Source organism: Equus przewalskii, chromosome 1 (genome assembly GCF_037783145.1).
Source record: "Equus przewalskii isolate Varuska chromosome 1, EquPr2, whole genome shotgun sequence".
Taxonomy (NCBI): domain Eukaryota; kingdom Metazoa; phylum Chordata; class Mammalia; order Perissodactyla; family Equidae; genus Equus; species Equus przewalskii.
In genome coordinates this window covers 74,540,483-74,553,536 of record NC_091831.1, presented here as the reverse complement: position 1 = coordinate 74,553,536, position 13,054 = coordinate 74,540,483, and the positions used below count along the sequence as shown (strand labels likewise).

At 39.5% G+C, this 13,054-nt stretch overlaps 1 protein-coding gene across 1 annotated transcript in view; it reads left to right on the top strand.

Moving 5' to 3' along the window:
• Positions 1–13,054, top strand: part of RYR2 (ryanodine receptor 2) — a 689,571-nt gene that overhangs the window by 402,423 nt on the left and 274,094 nt on the right. The window contains exons 23-24 of the mRNA XM_070568189.1: positions 1,472–1,576; positions 5,939–6,042. Coding sequence (XP_070424290.1) covers positions 1,472–1,576; positions 5,939–6,042 — 209 coding nt within the window. The remainder of the gene's footprint in view (positions 1–1,471; positions 1,577–5,938; positions 6,043–13,054) is intronic.

Here is a 13,054-nt window from a genome sequence, read left to right as displayed (position 1 = left end):
CTTCTCCCATCTAGATACACATTATTTTGAAGCCATTTAACTGACCTTTATCTTTGGTAGAAATTGAGATGTGGGCTCTAGAGTCAAAATGCCTGACATCAAATGCATTACTCTGGGACCTGGAGGAAGTTACTCATCCTGTCACTTGGGATGCTAAGAGTCCTTTTGATGTAGGTGATATATAACACGGTAGCACAATAGTTTGCAGATAGGCCCCCAAGTAGTGTCAGCCATTGTTCTTACTTTTCTGTTTATAGATGTGAAAGTGTCCCAACATTGACAATGAATTAAATATTGCTTATTTTGATGGTGCAGTAGCTTCAGTAAAGTTGGTTAGATATTCAAAGTTTATTAGTTTTTGAAGATCAAAGGCATTGCTTCTAAAGTGTGAAGTCGAATTAATACCAGGCCTCGGAAGCTTTGGTCGTTCAGTAACCACTTGTTTAGCTCTTTGAATCACATTTCTTGTCTTTCCTTGCTGACTTTTTATATTCTGTAGTAAAATGAACAAACAAGCTTTGTTCATGGCTAAAATTCAGTTTTATGTTGTCCATTTCTGGAATGTGACAGGATATATCTATATAACATAGTGCTACCAAAGTTTAGTAGTAAACGGGGTTGGAAGGATAGAAATGGACTGAAATGGGCAATGGGATTATGCAATGATATCACGTTTAGGATTTCCTGAGACCTCGATAACCTCTGCTGTTTCTGGAAGGAAGCAGTGATAGCTTTTCCATGTGGAAGCTCTGCCTTATCCCCTCGGAGGCGGTTGCCTGCTCTGTCTGTGGAGGGACTAGATGTGGGGTGACACATAAACGCATCACCAGGCGTGAACGGCCAAACCCTCAGCTTGAAAACTATTTTCTGTTCTTTATGAAGAGGTCACTAAACTTCCCTTTTTTAGTGGGAACGTGTAAAGATCTTTTCCCTTGAGGCTTACATTTGGAAACCGCTAGAAGTAACAGGGCAGAGTTAAGGGAAAACATAAGTCACTGCAGTCAGGTATTTATAGGCTCAAAGAGCCAATGGACTATCCTTTGGGCACCGATTGCCTTCATCCTGGCCTGCAGATGCTGGCCAGGTTGGTTTAAGAACTTTGGGGTGATTTCTCTTTTTAAATAATCCCTACTCTGGTGGCTATCCCACATCCATTACGACATCTTTCTTAATGGTGGTCCTTCCCACCAACACTCTTTTCTTTCTTCCTATACTTTTGTTCATAAATTCAATTAGAAACCTAAGCTATACAAAAAGAAAAGAAGTCCCTCAAACTTACCTAAAGAATATTTAGATACCTAGTCATGTTTTTATAACTAAGTCGTACTAGGAGGTTTAGAATCTGGTTATATTATACATTTTAATGACTTCTGAGAGAATTTTATTTAGTTTAGTTCACAGTGAAGAAAATTAGCACTGCGTTTTATTGCATTTGTTTGTAATGTGTGCTTTTTCTTTTTTTTAATTTTAGATTGTGTTGCCTCCTCATCTAGAGCGGATAAGAGAAAAACTGGCAGAGAATATCCATGAACTCTGGGTTATGAATAAAATTGAACTTGGCTGGCAGTATGGTCCGGTACATAACTTTGAAATTTATTTTCAGATTCTGTTAATAGATGTTTCTGAAAACATAACTTTTTCTCACTCATCCTGTTATGTGATGACATGAATCAACTGGATTGATTTTTTTCCCCTACACATTAGTGTTCGTGCAGTATTTCTTTGCTAGAGGGAATGACAATATTGGTGGGTTCATTGAAGGATGGCTCAGATGCCTGGACAATTGAAAAGTTATCAATCTTTAGGCTGAAGGTTATATTTTTAAATCAATGTTAACATGTACAGACAATAGGCATTGATTTCTAAGCCACCTAGAAAAAAATCTCATTGAAATTGAAAGTGAAAACTGAAAGTGGAAAAGAAAAGAAGTCAGTTTCCTTCTTCCGCCACTGGGTTTCACTTCTCTGAGCCCCAGCTGTATGTAGCAGCATAAGTCCTGTGGGCAGAGGTTCACAGTTGACCTCACAAGTGGAAGACAGGCTGAAGAATAGCAATTGGCTATGTTTCCAAAGGATTATTTTTAAAAGATCTTAGTTTACAGTTTGTCAATAACATTTAGATTAAAAACAAAACAAAACAATTATGTAATCCCAGTGTGTACCTGTTTTTAGGGGGACTGTGGCAATACTTTCATTTTTATAATATTGTTAGTCTAAATATCCCAAAGATTGTAACACTTTCTTATATTTGACTAACTATAGACATGAATGTAATCACTCCGGTCATAGTTTCTTGCACTGAGCTTTGAATAAAGAACATCTATGACTACTGTCAGTAGTAATACCATATGATACTCCATCCTACTTTGTAATGTTTATATTTTTATTTAGAGCTTTACCTTTTCATACTACCTTCTCACAGGTTATTAGGTTAAATTTTCATAACAGCGCACTGGGCTATGTGTTAGAATTTCAGTTTTCCGGTGACGACACAGCTGAGAAGTCTCAGAGTAGAAGTAGCTGTGCTGGGATTAGGGTCCAGGGTCTCTAGCATCAGATCTAGAAGCATGATCAGAAAAGGGGATCCTTTCATTAACTCAATCATGGTTAAACAATTTCAAATCTTCAAACACTTAGTAAGTACCTAGTTTTGTGCTACATTCATTGACTTTTAAAACTTGAGGAAATGTACAAATGCTCAGTAAAGATTTAACCATCAACTAAAGTCAGTAGGAGGAGAGAGATTATAAATGAGTACACAGTCAATTGCCGGAGGAATTATAGACGAAATTCACTGTATGCTTCAAGATGAGGGAAAAGATGATTGCAAGCTAGGAAGATTAAAGAAGATTTTCATACAAACAAACCAAAACACCTCCTCAAAAAATGCATATGGTAACAGGAACTGTGTGGTGGGCTTATGTTCAAGGAAGATGAGCTCTATTGCAACTCCTAAGATCGCCTAAATGATGATGTTCTCCAGTGAACTCTTAGTTATATTTCTACTTTAAAAAGTGAGGAAACTATAAGGTCTCATTATTATCTGTTCTTCCAGTTAAATTCAGTTTGGTTCAATACCATACCTCATCTTACTGCTCTGTTCAAAGCACCGTTTTGGTTTCCAGATACCAAAAGGGAATACAGCTCCTCAGTGCCATCTTTCTCACGGTTGTAGCCAGTTATCCTTTACCTAGTCTGAGGCTGATGAAGGCGCCATTGGGCCTTATGCACCTCAAGGGCAGAGATTAAGCACTTGGTCTGCGGCTGTAGCTCTAGCTCCTGGCCCCTTTCCTGGTGCAGGAAACATACAAATATTTGCTGATGGAAAGATACAGTTGTGTTCTCAGGATCCGTTCTGGGCAAGCACAGCTCCGAGTATCATATCAGAAGGCCAGCAATTTGGGAGAGTCTCAGATTGACACGTAAAGAGATTTCACGTTGCTCTTTCATCTAACAATCGACTTTGCGCCCTGCCTCTTTGATGAGGGCTTCCCTAAAACTCCTTTCACATAAGTATAGTGATGATCGCAACCATGCGATCTCTATTGTTGTAGACTTAAGTACGTCTCTGTTGTTAGACGAATTCCATAAATTCTTTAACTTTTTCAATGAAGTATTCAAACGTGTTTTACTTTGGAGTAAACTGACCAGTATGTTGAATAAGTTGGTTTTTTGTTATTGTTTATTTTTGGTTTTTGCAAAGAACGTATAAGAGTTTCTTTAAATGTCTTTGGGATATATTTCACAGAAGCATCATGTAAGAGCTCTGTTTTATGGAATAACATCAGGCAGATCCATTCAGGCATTCATCTGTCCTTTAACATTTATTAGGTAGCTAGTATTTACCTGGCCTTTGCTTCGTACTCGGGTTCCAAAGTTGAAAGGACCTTGGCTTTTAGTCACTTTGTCTTTCAGGAGCTTCCAGTTTAGGTGACTGATAGACATGCAAACAATTTCAAGCTAAGTACTATAACAGAGGTGCTAACAGAGTGAAGGAGGAGGAATAATTAGGTCTCTCCTGGGAAATCAGGGAATGCTTCCAGGAGGAGGAAAATATTCAATCTGAAGTCTGAAGGACAAGTTACAAGTTGACTAGCAACCAGGGAACAGGAGGGTATTCTAGGCTGGGGACATGGTGTGTGTAAATGCATGGAGGTGGAAGGAGCGGGACATTGGCAATGACCTTTCAGTCGCTCAGCGTTGTCAGAGGATAAAGAGCAAGGAGCTAGTGATGCAGAGGAGTAGAGGTGGGAAGTCTGGGCAGGTAGACAGGAAGCCTTCACAAAGGGCTTTTGGCAGAATACGATTTTATTCTGTAGGGGGGTAAAGAGCATCGAAGAATGTTTAGGAGGGAGATGGCGTGCTTAAGTCTGTGCCTTGGAAAGAAGCTCTGCTGTTAGTGTGGAAGAGCAGTGAGCCTGGAGGCAGGAAGGAGGTCAAGGAGAGGGCGCAGGTGAGCCAGGTGAGCCGGGTGAGTTTCACACTGGAGACCTGGCAGTGGGATGGAGAGGCATGACTGCAGGAGATGTTTTGGAATTCAAGTATGACATCTGGGTAAGAGAGGGAAGGAAATCTGGGCAGATTTCTGGCTTTAGCTTGGATACCCAAGAGGGTGGGGGTGTCAGTTATTCTCTGGCTTAGGGAAGAGAAGGAAATTACATAAATGGAGAATAGATTAATTTAGGACTTAGACATTCACTTTTACTTTTATGTTTAGAATTCAGAGTTAAATTTTGTAACGCTAGATTTCATTTCCAGGGTTATACATTGCATTAAGCATATATAATATATACTTTTGTATAAGCCCCATCCATTTGTAATGATCACCAGAAAGAAAAGAATAAATGTCTTACTTTTAACTTGACTTCTGAAGTCTTAAAGAAAATTCTTGCCCGTGTTTGCATACTTTTTATGTGGCATTTGTAGAACATGGTAATTATTCCCATGGAGTAATTTGTTCCCTGACAGCATATGGCTGTCGTCTGGGTGCCACCTCGGCAGTAATGCCTATGTAATTTAGGTCTCTAAGAAGATAAAAAACCTAATTACTTATGCAAGGATATAGAACATCTTTCTCGTTAATTCATCCCTAAAATCTTGAACTTAGTTTCGTCTGATTGCTAATACACACTTTCAAGGATTAATATGAAAAACGCTTATATTATGCTAACTGATTTTGTTAAGATATTGGAGTGCTTTGTGAGAGCAGGAAGTAACTTACAGGGGGTGAAATGAACAGCTGGAACCACCTCACAGAGTTTCCGTCAGTCAGTCATGTTGTTAATTGATGTCTCTAATCCATTTGGCTCAGCAGTAAAAATTACTGCACATTGAAACTAAGTCGTCACTACACCCTTCTTACATAGAATTCATTTCAGTTTACAAAACATGTGCGGAGTTCCTGCCACATGCTGGGCACGTTCTAGGTGCTGGGAAGACATCAAAGAACAAGAGAGACTAAGTCTCTGTTTCCGTGGTTTTATGTTCTAGTTCAGAGAGACAGATAATGACCAAATAAATAAAGATCTAATCTGTTGGCAGGTGGTAATTGTCACAGGAAAAAAAGGGAAAGAAAAGAATGGATGGGCAGATTGCCGTATTGGGAAGGTGGGCAGGATAAACGTTATTGAGAAAGTAAGATTTAAGCCAATGCTGCAAGTTACGAAGGGAGTGAGCATGTGACTATAGGGTAGAGCAGGCGTGGAGGCTGGGGCCAGGAATGTGCCAAATAGATGGGAACAGGGAGCCCGGATAAGCCAGCTTTTCCTCCTGACTTCAACATGAACCATGCCTAGGGATCACAGAGGCAGCTTTGCTGGGGTGGGGAGCTGAGTTTTCCTTCTTGCTTTTCCCTTTCCCTTTGCACCAAAAAACTGGATTCCCATTGCTGGTGTCGGACACTGGAGACTATCATATGCCGATTTCCTGTCCTGTTTCAGGTTAGAGATGACAATAAGAGACAACACCCGTGTCTGGTGGAGTTTTCCAAGCTGCCTGAGCAGGAACGCAACTACAATTTACAGATGTCGCTTGAGACCCTGAAGTGAGTTTCCTGACTTTTCTTATTTTCCAATCTTCCTTACCTGAAAGAAACAAAGTTCTGATGTACTCGAATTCAGCTCTGATTTTAATTCCAGTTAGAATTTTTCAGGATGCACAGGCAGATTGAATCAGTACTTCTGGGGAATTAGACTTTGACGGTGTTATTTTCTGTCTTTGTGTCTATATAACTGTTTTCCAAAGAGTGTTCCCGGATGTTCATGGGTAATATGGAATACAAGGGTTCTGTGATCCCATTCAGTGCTGCTCAGAGTTTGGACCGTGGGCCGTGGACCGGGTCAGGCACAAATTGCTACTGATTTGTGACAAGATAAGTAATGATATTAGGAACAAGTGTTTAGAAACTTTTATGCCACTTTAAGGGAGCAATTTCATGTCTGTTGAATCTAAATTTATAAAATGTAGGCTTGTATGTTATATGTCTTTTATTTTGAAAATTTAATTTCCTCTAATAATTTTTATTGTATTTTATCAGAGAATCAAACCATGATGGACTGGAAAGTAAAGAAAACTGGTCCTTTACCACAGAGTTTGAGAAGCATTGATATAATATATTTAAGAGATGCTGAGTTAAAATAATTAAGTTTTTGTTGTTGTTGATGAAATTTTTAGTACTGTGAATCTCTGAAGTGGGATGGGAAATCCATTTATGAGAGTTTCCAAACTGATTTAACCATGGCATCCTTGTTTCAGAGAGTACCTCGGGACAGTTTGTCTGAGGACCACACTTTGAGAAAAGCCACTGTAGAGTATTTGTATGTCATCTTGTAAAGGCAGATTTGCTTTTCAGTGGCTCTGCCAACTATTCTCCTGAAATTTGCCACTAACCATTGCAGATGAAAGAATGAGGTGGTATAAAATAAAGGAAGGGAAATAATTTCAAGTTTTAATATAAAAAAGTTCAGAAAATATTTTTGAAAAGACTATAACTTTTTGTTTGGTCTTTTTCTTTTTTTTTTGAGGAAGATTAGTCCTGAGCTAGCATCTGCTGCCAATCCTCCTCTTTTTGCTGAGGAAGCCTGGCCCTGAGCTAATATCCATGCCCATCTTCCTCTTCTTTATATGTGGGACGCCTACCACAGCATGGCTTGATGAGCGGTGCATAGGTCCACACCCAGGATCCGAACTGGTGAACCCCGGGACATGGAAGCAGAGCTTGTGAACTTAATTGCTGCACCACCGAGCCAGCCCAAGATTATAACTTTTCTTTTGGTCTTTTTCCATCCTTGATGGCGTATAGAACTGGATTTGTTCAAATAGGTCACTTATCCTAATACATATATTAAGTATGAAACAATACTTTTGCCCTTTTTGTTTGTTTCAGTTTTGTTAAGAATAGGGAATTATTTCCACTGAAGCTATTTTACCCAGGACCCAGAATATAAACTTAAACACTGTTTCAAATTCTAGGATTTGAGTTCAGGTCTATTTCTTGAACGATGTGGTAGTAATTTTCACTATGGAAATAAACAAATTGGGCATAGAATGAGTTTAGGTTCTGCTAGTAACTTAAAAAGAAAAAGAGTGTTTATGAATCAAGTCAATTGAGAAACTCCTAAAGATAAAAAATGCCAAAGCTTGCCTGGAGTAGGGAATGCATACTGTGTTGCCGTGACCTGTGTACCTTGGATCCAGAATCTCCTCTTCCTTTGTGGTCCTGATGTGAGGCTTGCACATTTAGCTTAGCAATTCAGAGCAGCTCATCATTTGCCCGTCTTTTACAACAAAATGTTTATTGAAAGGTCATGGTCTAAGATAACTTAGTTAAATTTGCAGTACATTCCCCATAATTTTAGGCACTGACAGCTAAGCCAGCTATTGCAAAGAGCAAATCTTGGGAAGCACTGAAGTGTACAAATCTCCGTATTTGCATTCAGTGTCCTGGGCCTTTGACTGCTGCGTGTCATCTCGGCTCATTCCCGGCATCTCATTCTAACAGCGGCTGGTGGCTGGTTTGGGTCATCATCAGGCTGGCTGTCCCATGGTGCTGTTGTGGATGGTAAATGCTAACAACCCTTTTCATGTGCTAATTCTTATTTATTTATTTTTTTTATGGTTTTGCAATGAACTGATTTCACCTATTTTTTAAAATTTAAATTAGGGCAAAAAGAGCCCCTGCTTCTCCAAAATTTGCACTATACTCATTTCCAGTAGTTTAGAGAAATCACAGTCCTTTCTTTCTGTGTTTCTTTTATTCTCTTATTTAGTTGGCAGGCTCCAGAGCAGGGTAGGTGCGCACACAGGGTCCGGAGATGGATGGTCTGATTCAAGGACTTGTTTCCTCCTCCAAAAGGAATCGTAGATTTTCTTCCATCAGTAAAATGGGGATCATGATGTATCTACTTCATGGAATTGTTGTGGGGACTAAATGATATAATACTGAGGAAGCCATTAGCACTACATGTCTGATAGAGGAATCACTGTAGAAAAGTTAAGTTAAATATATATATATTTTGGAATTTGGATATACATATCTCATGGAAGGGATTAACAGCTTTAGTCATGTAAGTCCTGAGGAGTGCCAAATAACAAATAAGCACAAGATTGTTTCAGAATATCCCTTATTTTGGGTAGAGGAGTGATGAATGTGAATGTGAATTTTCAATACTTTCTCTATGATTTTCTTCCATTATGTAAATTGTTTGCAAAGACAACTTCAGATTTGAACGGTCATCTGTGTATTTACAGACTGCGAAATTCTGACGCCGCCTTTCAGAACAGCACAGCTTGTGACAGCATGCCTGTCAGCTGTCCTCCCACTTTAAACGGTGTTACGAAAGTTTTAGTTTCTGAGTTAGTTTTCAGTCCATACAATATTTTCCCAGTTCCAGATCTTAATTTCTGAATAAATGGCTCAAGTTTAGGAAATGAATGTTACAGTGATTTTTAATCAACGTATAATGTACTTTCATACAATTTTTCTTTGAAAGTTAACAAAATGTAGTGAGACCACAACAATATTTTTCTTCTGGTCAAGTAGTTTTTTTACCTTAAAATTATTTTTAGGAAATGTGATGTGTTTATATACATATGTGGGGGAGTAGGGTGAGGGATAAGGACACAGGGACAGTGAAGAGGGCAATACAGAAGGGAGAAAAATGACTGTTCAGGGGAGAGGCATGATTTTTGTCTAAAAGAGCAGGTTCTCCTCCTGTCTCTGTACCTTCTTTTTTTCGGTCTCTTGCTGGCAACGATTTTCCCAATCTCTAAATGTTGTGATGCTTTATGTTTGATCCTGGGCCCTTTCTTTTCGCCATGCAAACTCTTGGGAGGTATTCTTATCACACTCATAACTTAAATAGCACACAGGTGCTGAGAGCTCCCCAAATGTACATCATCTCTCCCCCAGACATATGCTCTGAGCAACAGAAGTGTGTGTCCCATTCCTCAGCTGATATTTCCCCTGGATGCATCTGAGGCTCCTTGACCTGCAGCCTTACATCCCCTGTGAATGGTACCCTCATTCATCTTTCTGCTCAGGCCAGAAATCTAGGAATTATCCTTGACTCTTCCTTTTGTTTTATCCCTACATCCAGCCCATCACCAAGTCCTCCCAAGTATATCTCTGATCTGTCCCCTTCCCCCATTTCCACAGTAGTCATCCTGATCCAAGCCACCATCTTGTGTCACCTTGACTACCACAGTATTCTCGTAACTGGTCCTCCCCACTTGCCTTCTTCTGATTCATTCTGTACACAGCAGCCAGAGTTTATGCACATACACATATGCATTCATACACATGTTGCTTAAAACTGCTGTGGCTTCCCATTGCACCTAAAAAAATCTGATATCCTCAAGAGTCTGTGCAAGTCCAAGATGATCTGACACCTCCCATTTCTCAGAATATTTTGCATCACTCCTGCCCTTGTTCACAGTGTTCCAGCCCCATGGGCTCTTCCCTTCCATGAGTTAAACTGTTTACTGCCTCACATATGCTGTTCCCTTTGCCTGGAGAGTTCTTTGCCTTACTCTTAGACAGGCTCCTCCCTACTCACCCTTAGTTTTCTGCTTAAATGTTACTTTCTTGAAGAGACCTTCCCCATCACTTCCTCTCATAGCACCTTATAATATTTTTATAGCTCTCACTACAATTTTTAATGTTACTTTCTGAGGTTAATATTTGCCTTTCTTGTTAGACGTTCAGCTCCATGAAGGCAGGCGCTATGATTTTTTTTTTTAATTCACCATCATATACTGAGTTCTAGCATGGTATCCAGCACATATTTACTCGGATTCCAAGTTTCATGGATGTTGCAATGTGCCTCAAAACCTTGTGATTTTTTTATCCCCTCCGATCTCAGGCATTTTTCAGTGTTCTTTCTCTTAGATTGTCAAGTGCCCCCTAAAACACAAACCAGATAGCTCAGTCATCCTTGACACTTCTTTTTCCCTCACCCAAGCCTTTCTAATCATCTTTTAACCCATCTACTCCTTTCCTTTCTTCCATTGCAGAGATGTTATTACCACACCATCACCTCCAACACTACCAGCACCCTTTACCACCCTAGCTAAACTACCTTTATTCCCACCTGGCTGTAATATCTCCAACAGATCCAGTGAAATACACCCTAGCTCCTCCCTTAGCCATTCCATACTTCATAGCCAGCTGATCTTTTTCAAACAATTAGGTGACCATGCCATTCTTCCTACTTAAATTCTTTTAATGGCTTTTCAGTGCTCTTAAGATAAAGACAGTGTCTTTATTTGCCTAAAGGTCTGACAAGATCCAGCTTCCACTCTGACCAGCCTCATTGTATGGAGGCTGCTCTTGTTTTCTTGCCTGCTGTCACTCTAGTCTTTGTTTTGCCCTCCTGTTTGCACGTTCCTTTCCACCACAGAGCCTTCTATATGTCCTCTTCCTGGAATGCTCCCGTCGGTGCCCTGTTCTCATCGTTTACATCTCAGGTCACTTCTTCTTAGGGAAGCGCTTGCTGAGCTCCTTCACTCAAGAAGGCCTCCTTCTGTAGGCACTCATCCCTTCTGTATCTCTCAGCATAGAAACTTCCGTGTAATCACATGATGCCCAGTCTACTCCACCAGACCCTAGGTTTCTTGAGGGCAGGCCTCTCACTTGATCTTATTCGCCACTTTTCAAACTTTACATAGAGCTCAGTACACATGCGTCAAATGAATGAATGAATAAATGATAAAGCTCAGTCTCTAACCGGGTGTTCACACACCAATGCTTGTCATCTACAGGGTGCCTCATGTTGTCTCTTGGGCTTTGTCCCAGTCTGTTTACTCTTCTTTTCTGTGGCTATAAACTTTAAGTACTAAAATGCCACCTTAAGCAATTCCTGCTGCTTAATCTAGGAGTAAATCTTTACCGAATGCATGTGCCAGTTAGTGTGGAAAAAACAAGAATAAAAGGACAGAGAACCCACCCTCAGCTGATCCTTTTGTACTTCCCTATTCTGTTCTTTTCTACCACAGCTCAGAACATCTAGCCTCTGCACAGGCGTCTCAGTTCAGATTTTGTAGTGCGCTCCTCTTTCCCCATCCTTCAGCAGACTTTTTAAAACTTTAAACAAGTGAGTTAAACAGTGGTAAATCAAATAAAATGGTTTTAATAAAGATAATATAGAGACGAAAGAGGTTTTATTCCAAAAACCTGGTGTTGTTGACAGCATTACTAAACAGATTTTTAAAATGATCTGTTGCTCTCATTTAAAACCTCCTTGGGTTAGGCATAGAGTTCTTAGATATAATACCAAAATCATTAGCCGTAAAAGAAAACAAAATCAATAAATTGGACCTCATCAAAAATTAGGCCTTTTGCACTACAAGAAAACCCTGTGAAGAAACTGAAGAGACAAGTCACAGACTGGGAGAAGATATTTATGAGTGATCTAAGCTTGTGTTAGTAGGATTTGTAGTAAATTGGAATGTATGAAAAACTCTTACAACCCAATAATAAGAATAGATATAGCCCAATTAAAAAATGGACAAAACACTTGAGCATATATTTTGCCAAAGTAGATATATGAATGGCTAATAAATGCATTAAAAGATGCTCAACATCATAATCGTTAGGAAAATGCGAATTAAACCACACAGAGATACCACTACACACACTAGAATGGCTGTAATCTAAAAGATGACATACTCAGTATTGGTGCAGCTGTAGAAAAACTGAAACCTACATGTATTACTGGTGGGAATGTAAAATGGTCCTGCCATGTTAGAAAACAGTTTGGCAGTTTCTTAAAAGGTTAGGCATAAATTTACCATACAACCTAGCAATTCTGCTCCTACATATCTACCTAAAGAAATGAAAGCAGATGTCCATGCAAATACTTGTACATGAATGTTCACAGAAGCATGCTCATAGAAGCATGATACATAAAGGCCAAAAACTGGAAACTGCGAAAATGTTCATCAACTAATGACTGGATAAACAAAATGTGATATAGCCATACAACAGGATACTATACATCAATAAAAGGAAATAAACTGCTGATACCCACTACAACATGGATAAACCTAAAACACATTATGCTAAGTCAAAGAAGCCTGACACAAAAGACTCCATATTGTTTGATTCTCTTTATATGAAATGTCCAGAAAAGGCAAGTCTATAGAGACAGAAAGCAGATCAGTGGTTGCTTGGGGGTAGGAGTGAGGAATGACTGCAAATAGGCATGAGGGACCTGGTGGGTTGACAGAAATATTCTAAAACTGGATTGTAGTGATGGTCATACAATTCTATCAATTTACTAAAATAATAAGAAATAAACCTTTAAAAAGTACATTTCCCACCTGATGACTTCTTACCTTATGCCATTCTGAGCACAACCTTCAGTGACTCCTAATCCATCCACATAAGTGTGACTCCCTCAGTACGACCTGCAAGGTCATCACTCAGTGTATTATTCAGGGTTCTCTATGCATGATAATCAGGGGATTTCTTGGTGGGCAGGTACTCAAAAATTTAATTGCCTGAAGTTAAGACAAATCCTAATATTATTGTCACCCTTTGAGTACTGTCAGAGCTG